This window comes from Alternaria dauci, chromosome 6 (assembly GCF_042100115.1).
Source record: "Alternaria dauci strain A2016 chromosome 6, whole genome shotgun sequence".
NCBI lineage: Eukaryota > Fungi > Ascomycota > Dothideomycetes > Pleosporales > Pleosporaceae > Alternaria > Alternaria dauci.
In genome coordinates this window covers 1,508,684-1,525,819 of record NC_091277.1, presented here as the reverse complement: position 1 = coordinate 1,525,819, position 17,136 = coordinate 1,508,684, and the positions used below count along the sequence as shown (strand labels likewise).

The following is a 17,136-nucleotide window of genomic DNA, read 5'->3' as shown; positions in this document are numbered from 1 at the left end:
CGTGAACGACTCCGCTCGTCTTAAAACCTGGAAGACTGGCAGGACAACACACGCGCGCTCCGAGGAAGCATTAATTTGTCAAGCATAAAGGCTAGGATTTAGATCTGGAGCGTAGCAAATTCAAGACCAGGATTAGCTCGCTAATCGAGCGCAACTGTCACTATTTACAATGGTCCATGATGCTTACGCTCGTAACCCCCCAAATATCATCCAGAGTGTTACCCCTTATGCCCAGCTTAGGGTCCAGCTTCCCTGCCAAGCACCCCCACTAGTCAAGTCGTTCAAGCCTGACAGCTTCAGGACGCTGCTAGTGGAGTTGTAGCTCACCTTGCTTGCATCGATTGTTTCGCCGTTCAACTTGACCTGTCCAACTGATGGAGCACCCAGAATGGTCACATTGGCAAGCGCGTTCGTGTCCTTGAACTCGCCCTCAACGTCGACCTTCAGCTGTCCAGTCATGGCAGCGAAAGTAACATCCAAGGACGATTCTGGCTCTAGAGACTCGCCGTCATCGACATACAAGTTACCAGAAGCAGTGCCATCTGTTGAGAGCGCAACGATGAGACCCCATGGGTTTTTGCGGGACTCGGTTGTCGTGTAACCGGGCTCTTGGATTGGAAGGACTGAGCCACCGCGAATGTACACAGGGATATGACCCAGGGGAGCAGAGATGGTGGTGTTGACGCCAGCCTCCGCCTCGATGCGTTCACCAGAGTACCAGTCAAACCAGCTTTCGCCGTCGACAATACCAGGGAATACTCCCTTGACGGTGTCGACCTGAGGCTCAAGGACAGGAGTGATCAAGATGTTAGGACCCAGCATAAACTGTGTGTCAACACCTGCAAGCTGAGGCTCATTAGGGAATTCCCACGCTAGCGCACGCATGACAGTAGAGCCAGTGTTGTGGGCGTCGTTGAAAAGGGTGTACATGTAGGGCAATAGGGAGTATCGGATGTGCATAGCGGTCCTGGATGCAGAAGCCACTGCGTCCCAGCGGTAGGGCTCCTGGGGAATGGCAGAGAGCACGTTGTGGTTGCGGTAGAAGGGGAAGAAAGCAGAAAGTTGCATCCAACGAGCGCAGAGCTCCATACCAGTGTTGCCGTTGAATCCGCAGGTGTCGACGCCGAACATGGGAATACCGAACAGCGAGAATGACAGAGCCTGGGGGATCGAGAAAAACATGTAAGCCCACCTCGATGCGTTGTCACCACCCCAGTGACCGGCCCACTTGCCGCTACCAGCAAAGGTGGAACGCCCGATGATGAAAGGTCGCTTGCCAGGGAAGACTTGAAGAAGACCCTGGTAGGTGGCATTGATGATCTGGTGACCGAAAAGGTTATGGACATCGTACTCTTCAACGCCATTCTGATGTGTTGCATTGGGACTGACTGCGTGGACAGCAAGATCGGCTCCGGATTGGACGTGGTTAATGACGTATGGAGGGTAGTTGACGTTGCGCACACCAGGTGTAGGCGTTGATCGGAAGTAGCTGGTAGTTGTAGCAGCCGTCTCCGTGGGTACTTTTGATGCGGCCTGGCTTGATGCGCCAGCTGAAGCCGAAGCGGCCTCGGTTGCATTGGTGATGTTGAAGCCTTCTGGATAATCGAAAACGACGTTGCCAAACTCGCCAGGAAGGGAGAAGGGAGGGTGAACAGGGTTCAAGGTAACATTTCCGGAACCGCAGGAACCGACACAGAATGAGGAGACTTCAGTCATGTCCACCCAGAAGCCGCTGTATGGCACTTCCTTGTACCATTCAACCATTTCTTTGACCCACCACGCTACACCGTTAGAAGACAGCCAGTCTGGGAAGACAGTATATCCCGGCCATACAGCTCCAATGTACTGACTACCATCGGGGTTTCTCAGAAATACATCGGAATCGTTTCCGCGAGCGTAGGTGTCGTAAGCGTCACTAGCGTTCAGTGGGTTCGGAATATAGATGGCGGCATCCACGATGGGTACGAAATGCTGGTTGTTTCCATGAAGCCAATCAAAGAATTCCTTGACATCCGAGGAAGGGAACGACACGGGGTCAAGCGTAAAGTCTCGGTATTGGTCCATGTAGTCAATGTCGAGCCAGATCGTTTCTGGTTATAGTCAGTAAGAGGGAAAAAACTTTGATTGCACCAAGTAAGGACAAACTTACCCATGGGAATGTTGAAGGCCCTCATATTCTCAACAATTTCTCTTGTCTCCTTCCAGTTACGGTATCCCCATCGGCATTGATGGAACCCTAGTGTCCAGTACTGTTGCATAGCAGGCAGTCCAACCGCCGATTTCTGGTACTCCTTGGTCACTTCTGGTTGGGAAGGTCCATCGAAGAAGAATAGATCAATCGCGCCTCCCAACGTTCTCCATGTAATATGGTCAGGCTTCATGACAACATCCATGCCATGCGTGTTGCGGTAGTAAACACCATGAGAGCGCGACTCGTACGGCGAACCGGTGGGTTTGCTGTCATAGCCAAGGCTGGGCTGCTGAAGCTCGGACTGCTTTAAAGGGGTCTTACTACCATTTCCGCCCTTTTCGAAATAGCGAGTTTCTAGGTAGAAGGGATGACTGCCGTATAAGTTGCGGTCGATTGGATCACCCACATCAACAGCGTAGATGGTTGCGGTGAAGTTGTTGTGTAGGCGGAGGCCGTGGATACGCTCTCCAAGACCGTAAAGATTGTAGTCCTCAGGCAGGCTGTTCACGAATTCGATAAACTGGTTCTCATAAATGAGCTTTGTACCTTGAGTGGTGAAGATGATATCTCCAGTAGAGCGACGGCCGACATTGAACCAGAAAGACGGTTCGTTACCCCCTTGCAGATGTGTTAGTCGAGCTCTCTCATTCTTCAGGCGCAAACGTGTCAAGACATTCTGGGCCTCAGAAATGGTTACATACAGTCAAACTTCAGGTCTGTACCCTCTGACGAGTCTTCGGCTTGCGGCCGTGGAACAAGATCCTCGGGTACAATCCATTGGGATTGATTGCTAGCGTCAAGATACTTTGGTACAATACTGACAGCCAGCCTTCCCTTGGATTGATACTCAACCTTCAGGTCTAGCTCTTCAATATCTGTGCCGTAGGTATTGCACGCTGCTCCAGCTAGTGTCAGAGTGGCGCTCAGCCCACGATCACCCTGTTCCAGACCGGACGCCTTGTAGCCTGGACAGGCATCTTGCGCGTTGACAGCTTGCGGGTCGTAGATGTTGGGGATCTGGTTAACACCCTGGTCGGCCGTAGGGGGGATAGTAAAGACAGGGCGGAACGCGGTAGGGGTTCCAGCGAGTGTGGTGCTCCAACCGCCATCGGACGAACTGATAGGTGTCTGGCCAGATGTTAATGCCAGAAAAGAGGAGAGTAGCGTTGAAGCTTGAAGAAAGCTTGAGCGCGACATGATTGCTGCGCTGAACCAGTCGAGTGCTGCCTGGACATCCTCGGACATCCATTGCGACTTGGTCCCTTTATAGCTTTCTGCAGCGCTGCCAGCGGTGCCTGCGTTTGGCGCCATTCTCGTTGATGGTCAGTTGTGCGAATCCCGGCAGCGAAGTAACGTTCGATGACGCTGAATAGCAGGAAGGGCAGCTCTGGAGCAAGAAAGCTGGGCACTTGCATGCTGCATGCATAAGCGAGAGCCGTGCGGGGGATGAACATGGGGAGTCGTGCCGACATTGAGCGAATGAGAACATGCAGCCTCCTGCAGTCCGCACTGGCGTGTGGGGATCTCGAAGTCGAAGGCGCACTTCCAGCTTCGAAGCTTCGGGGCTTGAAGCTTGTGGTAGCCTGTAGTGCACGTAGAAAGTGACCTATTTGGTTCTTGAGATCTTCTTTACGGCATGCGATTGATCCGGGTTCTCTTTCACATCGCGGTCCTAGCTGTGAGCCACTTGGGTCTTGCTTGCTCCCCCAACGAGAATGATTACAATGCTCAATGAACGCATCGGAATGTCTCTCGGACTAGCTGCGTCTCCAAGTGTCACGGCATAGCAGGCTCAACGTTTTGAAGCCGTACGTCAAGCCAGTGGGGTAGTCCCGCAGATCTCCCCACAAGCACGGCACGGTCACGCCATAGAAGGGAAAATTCGAAACGCCATTCTTGTAGTCGCCTAGGTAGAGTATCGCCATATGAAAAAACTAACTGCTCTCCCTGTAGTCGCCTAATAAGGTGTTCGATTTTTCCCTTGTATGGCGTGCGGTCACGGAGAAAGCTTGTGCAGCACTGCTACTAAGCAGAATGGGCCGTTGCTTTACTTGTGTTTATTTTGATTTGATTGTTTTACATTACGTTAGGGTATTAAAGTACAAGGATGCTCAATGTCGCTGTGACATTGCATCCGCTCTGCAGTTATAATCCGTAGTATGGTTGGTATATCCGACTCTGCTCGTAATGGCATCATGCGCTGCTGCATGCGCGATTTGACGGCCTCGCGTGTAGTCCTAGCGCATTCCCGCGCCTACCCTGTCCTGTGCATTGGGGTCCCATCTTGGTCGCGCACGCCCTCGTTGGTCCAAAGTCGGGACCGGGAGCGGAAGGGTCGGCGTGGTATAACAACGCGCGCACTGCCATCCTTCCTCAAGTCCTCGACCCTGGGAAAGTTCAATGAGAGTAATGTCCCAAGGCCTTGCATCTGAGATGATGATCGGCTCTTCGTCTTATGAGGTTAGGTGACTTGTGTAGCTCAAGTCAAAGGCGAATAGCTTGTGGGTCTGCTGTCCTCGCTGGGTCGATGGTAAGTTTTGTATTCGGCAAACTCGTCGCCCTCCTCAGCAAGGTACAGTCCATAATCTGGTAGCCAGCTTCGAGAATCGTGCGTGGTACGGGTCATGGTGCTCTGTGTAGAGGCTCGTGCCGAGCTTCGAAGCGGAGCTGTTGGTAATATAGGTGGTGATTGTCGCGCCGGCGGTGTATAAACAGTTGGTGATAAACGAAAATTGGGGCTCGTGGGGCTAGGCAAAGCCGCTGAGCTTGGGTGCAAAAGCAAACCTGAAGCAGCAGGAGGTGCAGCAGGTGAAAGTGGTGCTGGAATCAGACTCGAGTCCATATCGGCCAGGTTGGCGGGCTTGGTCTTCTTTGGAGAAAGAGATAATGGTTTAGGGAATGTGGATTGCGTTGGTGTACGCGCAGGGTTTCGCGAAGGCAGCGTTGGTGTGGTCGGCTCGCCGTTTGGCTGATCGCCTATAATGTCTTGGTACCAGTCGTAGGAACGGAAACTGAAGCTTGGACTTGGAGGTGGCAGATCAGGCAATGGTAGCTGTGGGGCCTTGCTCTCTAGTTTAGAAAGAGTCTCGACAATGGGCGATGGGGGTTCTGAATCACCTCCCATTGAGCTGTTGTCGTCGGCTATCGAGACGCTATCCACAGAGTTCCTTCTGTTTGGAAATTGGCTCAACTCATATTCCGAGTTTCGCTTCTCCGTGGTCGGCGTTGGTTGCGAGATGATGACTGGGGGAGGTTTTGCGGTAGGGGGAATGTATTCCTCGAACTTGTATTGCGGCTTCCGATCACGAGGCGTACCACTACTGCGAGGAGTATCGTTCCCTCGGAGTGAACTGACAGCGTTGATCATTTCATCATCGAAAATCATACTCTTGTTGATGTTGACATTAACAGCATATCGCTTTGGTTCCGTGGGCGGTGGTGGAAGAGGATTTGACATGAGCGGATGGGGCGTCGGGCGAGGTGGTAGTGCTTTCTCCGTTGACGTTCGCGACTTCTTGTCCATTGATTCCGATCTCTTGCTGCCCGCTTTCTCCTTTGTATCGTTGAACGCAAGAGCTCTGGCGAAGAGCTCAGGGGCCATAGTTTGTTGTTGACTAAAGGCTGCGTTCTGGGGGCTGTTTGGGTATGAGGCCACCAGTGTTCTTTGATCCGTTGCATTCGTCGCACACCTTTGAAGATCGTTTGAGGGCTCTTCGATTGTTGGAGGACGTGGCCGTCTTGCTCGAATTCTCCAGAACCAGTAACCAAGCGCTACCATCAGTACGACCAATCCGACAACTCCTACGCCGACACCTATAGCCGAGCCTGGGGTCAGTTGCGAGGTTGGCTCTGGATCCGATCCACCAAGCGGTGCAGCACCGTTCATAGCAACGCATCTTGAGCTGGAACACGTTTGGTCCTTTGCGCAGTCGCTATCTGTAGAGCATGTTGCGCTGGCCCCGGCACTTGTGTCGACAAGACTTGACTGATCGACTGAGTTGGTTGCGCTGGGGACGGGATTGGTTTCAAGTTGAACAAATGAGAAATCAGATGCCAAGTTGGTAGGTAGTGCGGTAGGCGACGACGAAGCTACAAGTAACGAGGTGGAGGTTGCGGATGGCCTGCGCTGTGTCGTAGAAGTTGTGGGCGCTCGTTGCGACGAAGTGGATGTGGCGGGCGTCCTTCGCGATGAGGTAGAAACACTGATTTCTCGTTGTTGACGGCTAGTAATGAGTGTGGTAGACATTATTATTAAAGACAGTGTCGGAGGTGAATATACTGTTAAGAAAGGAATGGACGACGCCGCGCCGATGTGTCAGCCACTTCGTCAAGATGCGCAAGGCTTCTTTAAGTGATACTCGAGGATATCCGAAAAGAAAGCATGTAGAACGAATGTAGTGTGTGTAGGAAGAGTAGTGAGTGTTCACGAAGGCATGGAGATCCACGATCGACAGAGTCCTTGCGACCAACATCACCATGCAGGGCGGCGAGGGTTAGACCATATCTTGTAGGGTCCGGTAGAAGAGCTAAAGTTTATTGACCATGCGCGCACGGCACGGTCGATCCACGTTCGGTTCGAGGTTTGACGATCCTTAGTGTGCAACCCAACGTCGCACCCGTCAAACCTTGTCCCCAAAATATTGCTTTTGCCGAGACAGATGACAGTAACCAGCGAGATAATGCAGGTACCTATAATGGCAGACTATACTGTCGCGCGGATTGAGGAGACTCAGACCCTCAGTACTCACTACAACACGGTATCTCTCGCTATTTCCCCTTTCGACCAACATCGCCGAATGCGGCAGCCGCAAAAGCACCGTAGGTCCCGAGTCATGAAGTTCGCGGGTGCGCCTCCGAATGTGGCACCAACTCGTTTCAGGGGCACGGAAATGGTACCTGCATATACTATTTTCTGCCTGCGAGCCACTCCACTACGTCTTTTGCGTCACTATCAGGAAGGAAGACAGGGTACCAGACCTTGATGATGATTCCATCCTTGACAGCCAGCGCGCATCTCTGGATCAATGTCTGGTTCTTCCAGGTGAAGGTGAGTAACTTGAGAGCATTAGCAAAATTGTAAGTTCTTGTATGAAAGCAGTTCGTAGGGTAAATGCAGCCGGTCTCTAGCCTCTTTCCGGACTGTAGTGTCCTGAATCGATAATACAAATACATGCTTTACGCCGAGGTCGCGCAGCTGGGTTATCTCATCGCGAAAGCTGCACGCCTGAGGTGTGCAGCCTCGTGCTCCTGGTATGGAGTCCCAATTTTCTGTGATTGTTTCACCAGGCGCGCCAGTACGCGGAAGGCAGAAGACGATGGTCAGGTCTGGATAGAGCGTGACGTCTAGTCAGTCGCCGGCAGTCGATGCCAAGCATACCGGAGATATCTTTGTTCCCTCCAAGTGCAAGCACGCTCCGTCACCCTGGGGGATGGGTAGGTTGGAAGGGAAGTTTGGGTCTGTGCTGGTCAGCACTCAGTCTCGTGAGAATCTGTGCCGCTAACGAGCCATGATAACAGCCGACCGTCGGTACCGAAGTAGCGTCGAGTTACCTTGGCCTGGCTGATGCGTTACCTGCAACGTGCGCTTCGGTCGCCGTCAAGTTGGTGCTGAAGGGACTGTCTACCAGTTGGTAGAGGGTTGACACTGATGCCTTGGAATCGACTTTCCACCGCGGGGTCCGCCATGACTTTTCAATGCAATCGACGATCCAGTGCATAAAAACAGATCAAGGACAGAAATAGTGTCACATTCTTGATTCAGAGCTGTGTGTTTGCTTTGCTGTCTGATGTGGCCGTGTGGTGGTGTTCTCGGCAATGGCAGATGGTGACTGGTGGTGGAGAGGGTCGGGTGGCGGGGTGCGGCGTGAAAAGCACCAAGACAGGTTCAGGACTAATGCAAGATATTACTTTGCCGTCGAACTACTGTTTGGGACTGCACTAGAAGCAGTGGGGTAAGAAGCTAACACGTAAACGTTGGCAGATTCCAGTGTCTTGCGTATGTTTGCTTTACGATATGCCAGTCTTGCATGTGCTTAGGTGATGTTGGTAGGTGGCGGGCACGCGGAAGAGCGGGCACCGCCCGCGAGACCCTTCTTTCCTTGCTTCCCACGTCATGAGCTGCTACGACACTAAGAAGCTGTCGCTCCACCCAAATTGGAGGACAATGGATTTATTTTGCAAAAGAACGGTTCGATCATTGGACTGGAGTTATGAGCAGCAATACGGCTGTGGAGAACATCGCAGCCTTGTGCCGTGGCCTCAATTGCTTCTTACATTTCATTTCGCTTGTTTGATGCAAGGCTATTTCACTCTTCAGCTTTTGTCTTGGAACTACTCTTATCGCAGCATATTCCCACAAGAGAGTGCTGCAATGAGTTAGGCCTCTTGTCCTACGATCGCCATGCCAACTGCGCACATGACGGAACACTCTGAGCTCCATTGCTGCTTTGCAAGCCGAGTTGACGCACAAGTCCATTCTTGTCACAATTGCTAAGATAGAAGAATTCGCATGGTTGATTAGCTCATTCAGATGGTTCCTCGCCCTTCCCAACCTACTCTCATTGGTTGCCGGACCAATAACAAGCTAAGCTCATGCTGATTCTGTCGATGTTTGCGAATGCCCATTGGTGTAGCAACGCGGCAGTTGTCTTGGTATGATTAGATTTGATTAGATTACCTAGGTATCCACACATGCAGGATGCCAGCGGAACATGTCGTGTTCTCAGTGAATAATGTAGTAACGCCGAATCAAGCGGGGTGGAAATCGGCGCTACAACAGCTGGAGCTCCTGCACGTCCACTCGTGACATCATCAAATGTCAGTAATGCGCCCCTCATCATTGGCTAGCTGGCAGCAGTCGCGCTCATAGACAGCTCCTTCACCTCTCACCTTCCTTTGCACACATTAATGCAGTTACTACGAATTCTGCGACCTCTGCGAACCCCACTCAAGCTTCAATTCAGCCCAACTAGCCGCTTACAAAGAGCCCCGTTTACATCAACGACCACGGGCATGGCTCAGGAATTCAAGCTCAAGGATGTCACTTCCTTGGAAATGAAGAATGGAGAGAAGAAGGAGGTTGAGGTTGAGGGTGTTGAGGGAGGAAAGGTCCTTCTTTTGAAGGTACAGGATCAAGTCCATGCCACAAGTTCAACCTGCACACATTACGGAGCTCCTTTGGTGAAGGGTGTGTTGACACCAGAGGGTCGCCTGACATGCCCATGGCACGGAGGTACGTTTCAATTGTTTTGAATGCTGTGCCATTGAGACTAACGCTTTGCAGCCTGCTTCAAGGTCTCGACCGGAGATGTAGAAGACGCACCCGCGCTCGACCCTATTGCGAAATACGAAGTAGTCGAAAAGGACGGCGCCGTATACGTCAAGACCACAGAAGAAGCATTGAAGAACAACAGGAAGTTTCTGAATATCAAGTGCTCGTCTGTGAGCGAGGACAAGGTGCTGGTCATTGGAGGTGGCTCGGGCACACTTGGTGCCATTGAAGGGCTTCGAGGCGGCGGGTACAATGGCAAGATTACCGTAATCTCCAAAGAAGGCTACCAGCCCATCGACCGAACCAAGTTGTCAAAGGCGCTGTTGGCCGATATCTCAAAGGCGGCATGGAGATCGAAGGAGTTCTACAAGGATGCGTCGATTGACATTATTGAAGACGAGGCGAAGAGCGTAGACTTCTCAAGCAAGAAGGTCTCCACCAAGTCTGGAAAGGACTACGAATACTCCAAGCTGGTATTGGCCACTGGCGGTACACCAAGGTGGCTCCCGCTCGAGGGTCTGAAGGGCGACCTGGGCAACGTCTTCCTCCTTCGAACTCTACCTGACGCACAGAACATTCTCAAAGCCGTTGGCGAGAACGGCAAGAAGGTCGTGGTGGTTGGTAGCTCATTCATCGGCATGGAGGTTGGAAACTGCCTCGCCAGCATGAAGAACGATGTCACCATTATTGGCATGGAGGAGGGTAAGTCAAGCATGTTTTGTGTGTGTTTGAGTCCAGACTCATCGTACTGCAGAGCCAATGGAGCGCGTAATGGGGAAGAAGGTTGGCGCTATCTTCCGCGGTCTTCTTGAGAAGAATGGCGTCAAGTTCAAGATGGGCGCGAGCGTTGAGAAGGCGTCGGCGTCGAAGAGTGATTCGTCCAAAGTCGGTGCCGTACATCTAAAGGACGGAACGGTACTTGAGGCCGATCTTGTTATCGAAGGTGTCGGTGTTGCACCTGCGACTGAGTACCTCAAGGATAACCCAAGTGTTACGCTTGAGAAGGACGGATCCTTGAAGACGAACGAGTCGTTTGAGGTTAACGGCCTGACGGATACCTACGCTATCGGTGACATTGCAACATACCCCTACCACGGCCCAGGAGGCGACGGCAAACCAGTCCGGATAGAACATTGGAATGTCGCACAAAACGCCGGTCGCTCAGTGGCCAATACCATTAACAGTCCGGGATCCAAAGCCAAGCCGTTCATCCCTGTCTTCTGGTCTGCATTGGGTTCGCAGCTGCGATACTGCGGTAACACAGTCAACGGCTACGACGACGTGATCCTGCAAGGCGAGCCGGAGAAGCCGTCGTTTGTCGCATACTACACCAAGGGCGAGACTGTCGTTGCCGTCGCGAGTATGATGAAGGATCCGTACATGACCCAAGCAGCAGAACTGATGCGCAGGAACAAGATGCCTAGCAAGAGTGAGCTGCAGAAGGGTGTTGACATCTTAGAGGTTAGTCTTCCGAACGAGATCAAGATCTAAGGAGATCTGGCACGCCATAGAATGGAAGAATCGAACGCCACCCCTGTAGTCGCCTAGGTAGAGTATTACTCTACAAAGGAAGATAAATTACTCTCCTGTAGGTGCCTAGTAGGGTGTTTGATTTTTCCCTTCTATGGCGTGCTGGCTATATATGGATAGTGTTAGCGGACTGCCCGCTTAATAAGGTTTTAATGAAGAGATGTCATCAGAGGTTTCAGGGCTTCCGTATCGGTGATCTGGAAGCATCTTTCTCGTCCGTTGTCTTGCCGTCCAAGGTGAAGCTTGTGACATTGATTTGTCGCTTTCAAACCATATCGTATCCGGTCACTTCCGTCACTTCGGCATCTTGATGTCCCTCTATGACAGCCTTGGGAGCGGTAGTTTCTCAATACCGTCTCGTCGTTTTGTTCAACTGGATCATGGCTTACAAATGTAGGATCTAGAGCTTACAGCGAAATGTGATCAAACTCGAAGCGAGGTTAGGAAAAAAAGATGGATTTGGATGTGCCCAAAGTGAACAGCGGATCCATGCGATCGGGACGTGACCGTTGCAATCTGGAGAAATGCTCCGCAAGATGGGCCGTAGGGCGGTGGAAAGGAGATGAAGGTTTCGCGCAACTATTTCCACAATGTGACGTCAAGGTCGCGCAGTGGGGGCTCGTATTGGCAGAGCGAGGGCCAGCGAGAGCATCTGGAGATGGCGCAAGAGTCGAGCAACGGTGCTAGCGGGAAGGTGGGTCCGCTGGTTGCACGGCAAGGGCGATCGAGGCACCAACGTGTAATCTCCGGAGACTGGCCTAACGCTGGCCCAAAGGGGAGAATTGTACAGAGCAGACGGCGCAACTTAGGGGTTTTTGGAAAAGTCTATCTAGCCTCACCCTGAGAGGTGCAGTAGGCAAATGCATCGAGGGGCAGCCTGGGCAGTCGCCTGTGATTGGACGTGCTACCGAGGCGTACAAAGACCAGGAATGCAGGGCAAGCCTTTGTTATAGCGTGGGCGTCTTGTCGCGAACTTGTGTCTGTGAAGGCTAGAGGCGTGCATGTCCTTGGTGCGCGCATGTCAGATGGCGCGTCATAACTGTCAGCGCCAGCAGTGGTTGAGTTCCCAGATTGTTGTTGATGTTTACCATGTTGCTTTTTGCTCGACGCGTCGCTGCGGCAGGCGGGCCATGCGCCAGCCAAAGTCATCAGCAGACTGAAGGCGCGGGTGAATGGGTCAAGGGAAGGGCACGATGGGAATGGATCATGCATGTGCGTGAGATGAAGCGACATTCAAGGAGCCCGACATATCTATATCGAGGACCTGCCCAAGTTGACAGCACCTGCGCACATGGCGGGCGGGCGCATAACAGGCAATTTACGCGTGCCGGGTCGGTGCTGTGTGAAACAACGACGCATGGCTGCTACGCCTATTCGAGCAGAGGCATCCAGGACGGGCGCTTTGCGAGGGCGACGACAGCGCGTGCCTGAGGGCGTCGGTCGGGCGTGTCGTGTTGTGTTGGAGCAGGCGCCGGGAGAGCCTGGCTGGGTGTCGCTAGGTGCAATTTGACGGCCCATGTGGATAACCACGTCGTTAACCCAGCATCGCATCTGGCAGAGCAGAGTCATTGCTTTGGCGGGCTGGTTTATGCCGGGCCCATGTCGATGATGTGCATCTGCCTCCTTTCCCAAGCCACAGCCTTTACCGAAATTGCCGTCAAGACCAACCTCAGCCGCGCCTTCTCTTCTCTCCACTCACGTCAATCAAACACGTCCCAGTCGAGCTGCACATCGCCGCGACCGTTGGATAGCCGCACGCGCTGTCTCCGGGAGGTAGCAGAGTTGCCTTGTCCCCGACGGCCGACTTTCGTGCACACTGCCACGCTCCATCACCACCTGCACGCTCGCTGCCCACGCGCATGTGAAGCCGTCTGCCCTATCGCGCCAGCAATCCCTCGTGTTGTGCCCTCTGACCGCGCCCAAGACGCCGGCGTAGTCGAGTGTCGTCGCGCGCCGCCTAGGCCCACGCCCTCGCCCACGTCCGCCGCGCCCGTCTCTGAATTGCAGAGACGTTCAAGCACACCGCACCGCCAAAAGCTCCGGTCAGGCCAGTTGCACCCACCTGCAGCTGTCTGGAGATTCGGCGGGAACTAGGAGCACCTCCCCTCCCCGCCTTCGCCCATTCGACAGCTCAACACCGCCAGTTGACGTTCCGCGCCCACAAATACTGCCAGCGCAGCTTAGGACCGATAACATAGTCGGCCAGCCCGTTCGCCGTGCTGCTGCAATTCCTTCTGCACGTCGCATCTCCACATAATTATGGCTGCAGTGGCATCGCAGCCGCCGCACGGTCCGCAGCAGTACTATCAACAAACACAGCAATCCTCGCCCGCAGCAGCTTCGCCCGCTACCGCTCGCCGACCGACATCGCGACGACCCAGTAATGGCGCGACCCCAAACACGCCGCCTCAGATGAACAACACGACCGCCACTGCTGCTGCTGCTGCTACTACTACTACTACTACCACATCCACCACCAACGGCAGCGGCCCTATGCCGCCCCCCAGGACTTCGTCGCACCGCTCCCCCAACACGGCATCGACTTCATCACAACCCGCCCGGCCACGCGAAGAGTCACGTCGGCGAGAAAAGGACAGCCCCAGCTCACGACAGCCGGCCGGCTCGACCAGAGCCCAGCCTGGCCACAGTCGCTCCGCCACAGCCATTGGCCAGACGCCTGTAGGGACCAGCTTGCCGCGCGAGGAGAGCGCCGTCATCAACCGTATCGTTGTCTCCGACACCCAGGACGACATCGCCCGTGCACAAGCACGCCAAGGAGATGGCCCTCCCGTGACCTCTGGCGCTGATCTTACTCCCATCACGGGACTCAGTCTGGTTGGCAGCGAGGGTGTCGACGATGGCGGCCGTGGCGGCGCTACAGTCGGAGCGAAGAGCAGACAGGACCACTCCAAGTCTGAAAACGCGAAGCGATCCAAGTTTGGAAACTACATCCTCGGCCAGACGCTCGGCGAGGGTGAGTTTGGCAAGGTCAAGATGGGCTGGAAGCGAGACAGTTCGGTCGAAGTTGCCATCAAGCTCATACGGCGCGAGACGCTCGGGAGCAACTCGAACCGTCTGCAGAAGATCTACCGCGAAATCCACATCCTACGCGGCTTGGACCACCCCAACATCGTGCGCCTGCACGAGATGGTTGAGACGGAGCGTCACATCGGCATCATTCTGGAATACGCTTCAGGCGGAGAATTATTCGACTACATTTTAAACCATCGCTACTTGAAGGACGGCCCGGCAAGGAAGCTATTCTCACAGCTCATATCTGGTGTTGGATACCTTCACCGCAAGGGTATCGTGCATCGAGATTTGAAGCTCGAGAACCTGCTGCTCGACCGCAACAAGAACATCATCATCACCGATTTCGGTTTCGCAAACACCTTCGATCCCAACGACGAGCTCAGCGAAGAGATTGAGTACAGACTTGGAGACAAGGACTACATAAGATCATTGGGGTTGGAAGGAACCGACGCAGCCCGAAGAGGGGATCTCATGCAGACTAGTTGCGGAAGCCCCTGCTACGCTGCGCCCGAGTTGGTTGTCAGTGACTCACTTTACACCGGACGCAAAGTGGATGTCTGGAGTTGTGGTGTTATTTTGGTAAGCTTATCCAAGCACATGTTTACACGTACACATTCTAACCTCACGCAGTATGCCATGTTGGCTGGCTACCTGCCTTTCGATGACGATCCAGCGAACCCCGAGGGTGACAACATCAACCTGCTTTACAAGTACATCGTATCCACGCCGTTGACCTTCCCCGAATATGTCACACCACACGCGAGAGACTTGCTGAAACGCATCCTTGTACCGGACCCGCGTAAGCGAGCGGACTTGTTTGAGGTGGCGCGTCACAGCTGGTTGGCTGACTACGCGCACGTTGTCGGCTTCATCACTTCAAGCAACACCAACGCGGCCGATGCTCAGCAGGCGTCAGTCTATACGAGTAAGCTTACACATTCACATGGTGGCAGGCATGCATTTACTAACATAGTAACAGAAGACACATTCGAGCCGCAGCCCTCTCTCGCCAGAAGTGCTTCCGTTCGCGAACCGGCAAAGCCACATACCGCATCGACTGCGCCCGGCGGCCTCCAGACGAAGCGCGAAGCGATCAACCAGGCACCCTCTGAAAAGCCAAAGACTACCCGCGATACCAAGCGACGAACCGTACAAGTCGAGTATGTTGCGCCATCGTCGCAAACCGCTCGCGGCGAGGCATCCCCTCCAGTCGAAACAACCCCCAAGGCACGCGGCAAAGAGGCCGAAGTACCTCCTACGGACGGATACCAGTCAGCTACGAGCGCCAAACCTCCTCGTTCTTCGTCTGGCGCACCCTACAACTCGAACAGCAGGAGACAGGAGCCTCAACGATCTGTTTCCGATTACACTGCATTCGGCAACGCACCTCCATCAGCTACGCGCCCATCTACTAGTGGTGCCATAAACGCCTCTAGAATACCGTCACGAGGAAACTCTTACGGACAGCCGTCTGTAGCGGCAGTGGCCCAGACCACCGCAGAAGGACGCTTCTCGCAGCCCAAGGGCAAACAATACTCAATCTCGGCTCCTTACGCACAGCAGGAGACTTCTGATGCGGCGGAACCTCCCAACATTGGCCAACCGAGCTCTCAGCGCGTACAGTCCATACAAGTCGGTGGGCCACACGGTGGAGCTGGTGGTCACAGAAGGTCGAATACGGTTTCTTCAACTCTTGGCCGTATGACGTCCATGTTTTCTGGTCGCCAACCTTCTTATACCCAAGATCCCAAGGAGTCCTTCACATCTACAGGATCTTACGGTGGTTATCCCGAGGAGAAGAAGCAGAAGAGCTACCCTCCCACGTCTATGGCCGGACCCATGTCTAATGAGGCAGTTTCTTCGACAGCTGGCCCCAGAGCGAGCATGGAATCTAGTCGACGCACATCTTTTGGTTTCTCTAGGAAGAACACAGGCGGCTCCGGCGAGAACCCGAAAGGTAGCCGTCGCTTCTCACTCCTTCCATCTTCGCTCTCGAAGACCTTCTCTTCGGGGCGGGAAAGTATGCCAGCCCAAGGCTCCCACGAGCGACGCGGCTCAAGTGCTCGTCCTCGCGCTAGCTCGCGCCCTGGCGGGATGGCTTTTGGTCGCGGTTCGGAATCCAGGTCTCCTAGTCAGAGCACCCAAGGAAGCAAGCTGCCCGGTTTCTACGACGGCCAGCATGACAGCAATTCCAGGATAAGGCAGCCCAACACGAGCGCCGCTGGCCCCTCCTCGGCGCCACCAAACCAGACCCAGTTCGCTGGTTACAACCACTCACAACCCGAGTTTGACGAAAAGTTCCCTAACCCACAGGGAGCCCACCCATCTGCTCAAGGCAACCGCCCCTACCGCCATCCCACCGACGATTCAGAAGCCGATATGACGCAGTCACAGCAGTTCAGCCAAAGGACACCGTCAAACCCTTACCCTGCAGGCATGGGTGGTGATGAGTTGAACCAGCAACAGAGAAAGGGCGTGCTACAGAAGAGCAGGCGCTTTGCAGACGCATACGACGAACAAGGGACGGGTAACAAGGGAAGCTCGGGTAGCTCTAAGAAGGTTATGGACTTCTTCCGGCGCATGGGCAAGCAGAGAACCAGCAGCCGATAGTGTGCCAGCCGTGGAGAAGAACGATCGTAGAGATTGTTTTTGGAAAGAGAAAGAACCACAGCAGGACGGATGGCCGGGCCAGATGGGTGTTTGGAACGATTTGGTTGTCTGACCTTGGGTGTGGTGTTTGGGAGCATACCGGCGCATTCTTTTCACTCTCTTTTCTTTTCCCACTATAACAACCTGTTCTCTGTTGGTTCTTGATTGTGCTTGCTGGATACCACATATTCACGCACATGTCGGCTCTGTTTGTTTTGTTCATCATCAGCGTGCGGCATGCTGAGGTAATTATTGCATTAGCAGGCGTTTTTATTTCCTTCCTTTTTTTTTCCCCCCAACTCCCATTGGATCGGCAACGAAAGATTGTTGGGTTTTACGTTGCCAGGTTAATCTTTACTCTCTCAACTCCCTCTCCTTCTGTCTTGTAGGAAGAGATTGAGGATGATTTTTCAGGTGTAGTCGTAGTTGTAGTGTAGTATACAAGGGCTTTGGGCGACGGCGG

The 17,136-nt window shown here is 53.7% G+C and overlaps 4 protein-coding genes across 4 annotated transcripts; 2 read left to right on the top strand and 2 right to left on the bottom strand.

Moving 5' to 3' along the window:
• Positions 1–225: 225 nt before the first annotated feature.
• ACET3X_006844 (uncharacterized protein) lies at positions 226–3,502 on the bottom strand (the record flags this gene model as incomplete). Its single annotated transcript, XM_069453018.1, has 3 exons — positions 226–2,090; positions 2,150–2,809; positions 2,893–3,502. The coding sequence occupies 3 exons, from the start codon at positions 3,500–3,502 to the stop codon at positions 226–228; spliced, it is 3,135 nt and encodes a 1,044-aa protein (XP_069305612.1).
• A 752-nt stretch (positions 3,503–4,254) lies between these two features.
• Positions 4,255–8,154, bottom strand: ACET3X_006843 (uncharacterized protein). The gene has a single exon (XM_069453017.1). The coding sequence runs from the start codon at positions 6,435–6,437 to the stop codon at positions 4,671–4,673; it is 1,767 nt and encodes a 588-aa protein (XP_069305611.1). The 5' UTR covers positions 6,438–8,154; the 3' UTR covers positions 4,255–4,670.
• A 1,048-nt stretch (positions 8,155–9,202) lies between these two features.
• Positions 9,203–10,952, top strand: ACET3X_006842 (uncharacterized protein; the record flags this gene model as incomplete). Its single annotated transcript, XM_069453016.1, has 3 exons — positions 9,203–9,422; positions 9,474–10,163; positions 10,216–10,952. 3 exons carry the CDS (start codon positions 9,203–9,205, stop codon positions 10,950–10,952), a joined length of 1,647 nt encoding a protein of 548 aa, XP_069305610.1.
• A 2,298-nt stretch (positions 10,953–13,250) lies between these two features.
• Positions 13,251–16,634, top strand: ACET3X_006841 (uncharacterized protein; the record flags this gene model as incomplete). Its single annotated transcript, XM_069453015.1, has 3 exons — positions 13,251–14,603; positions 14,655–14,949; positions 15,004–16,634. The coding sequence occupies 3 exons, from the start codon at positions 13,251–13,253 to the stop codon at positions 16,632–16,634; spliced, it is 3,279 nt and encodes a 1,092-aa protein (XP_069305609.1).
• Between the last annotated feature and the right edge of the window lie 502 nt (positions 16,635–17,136).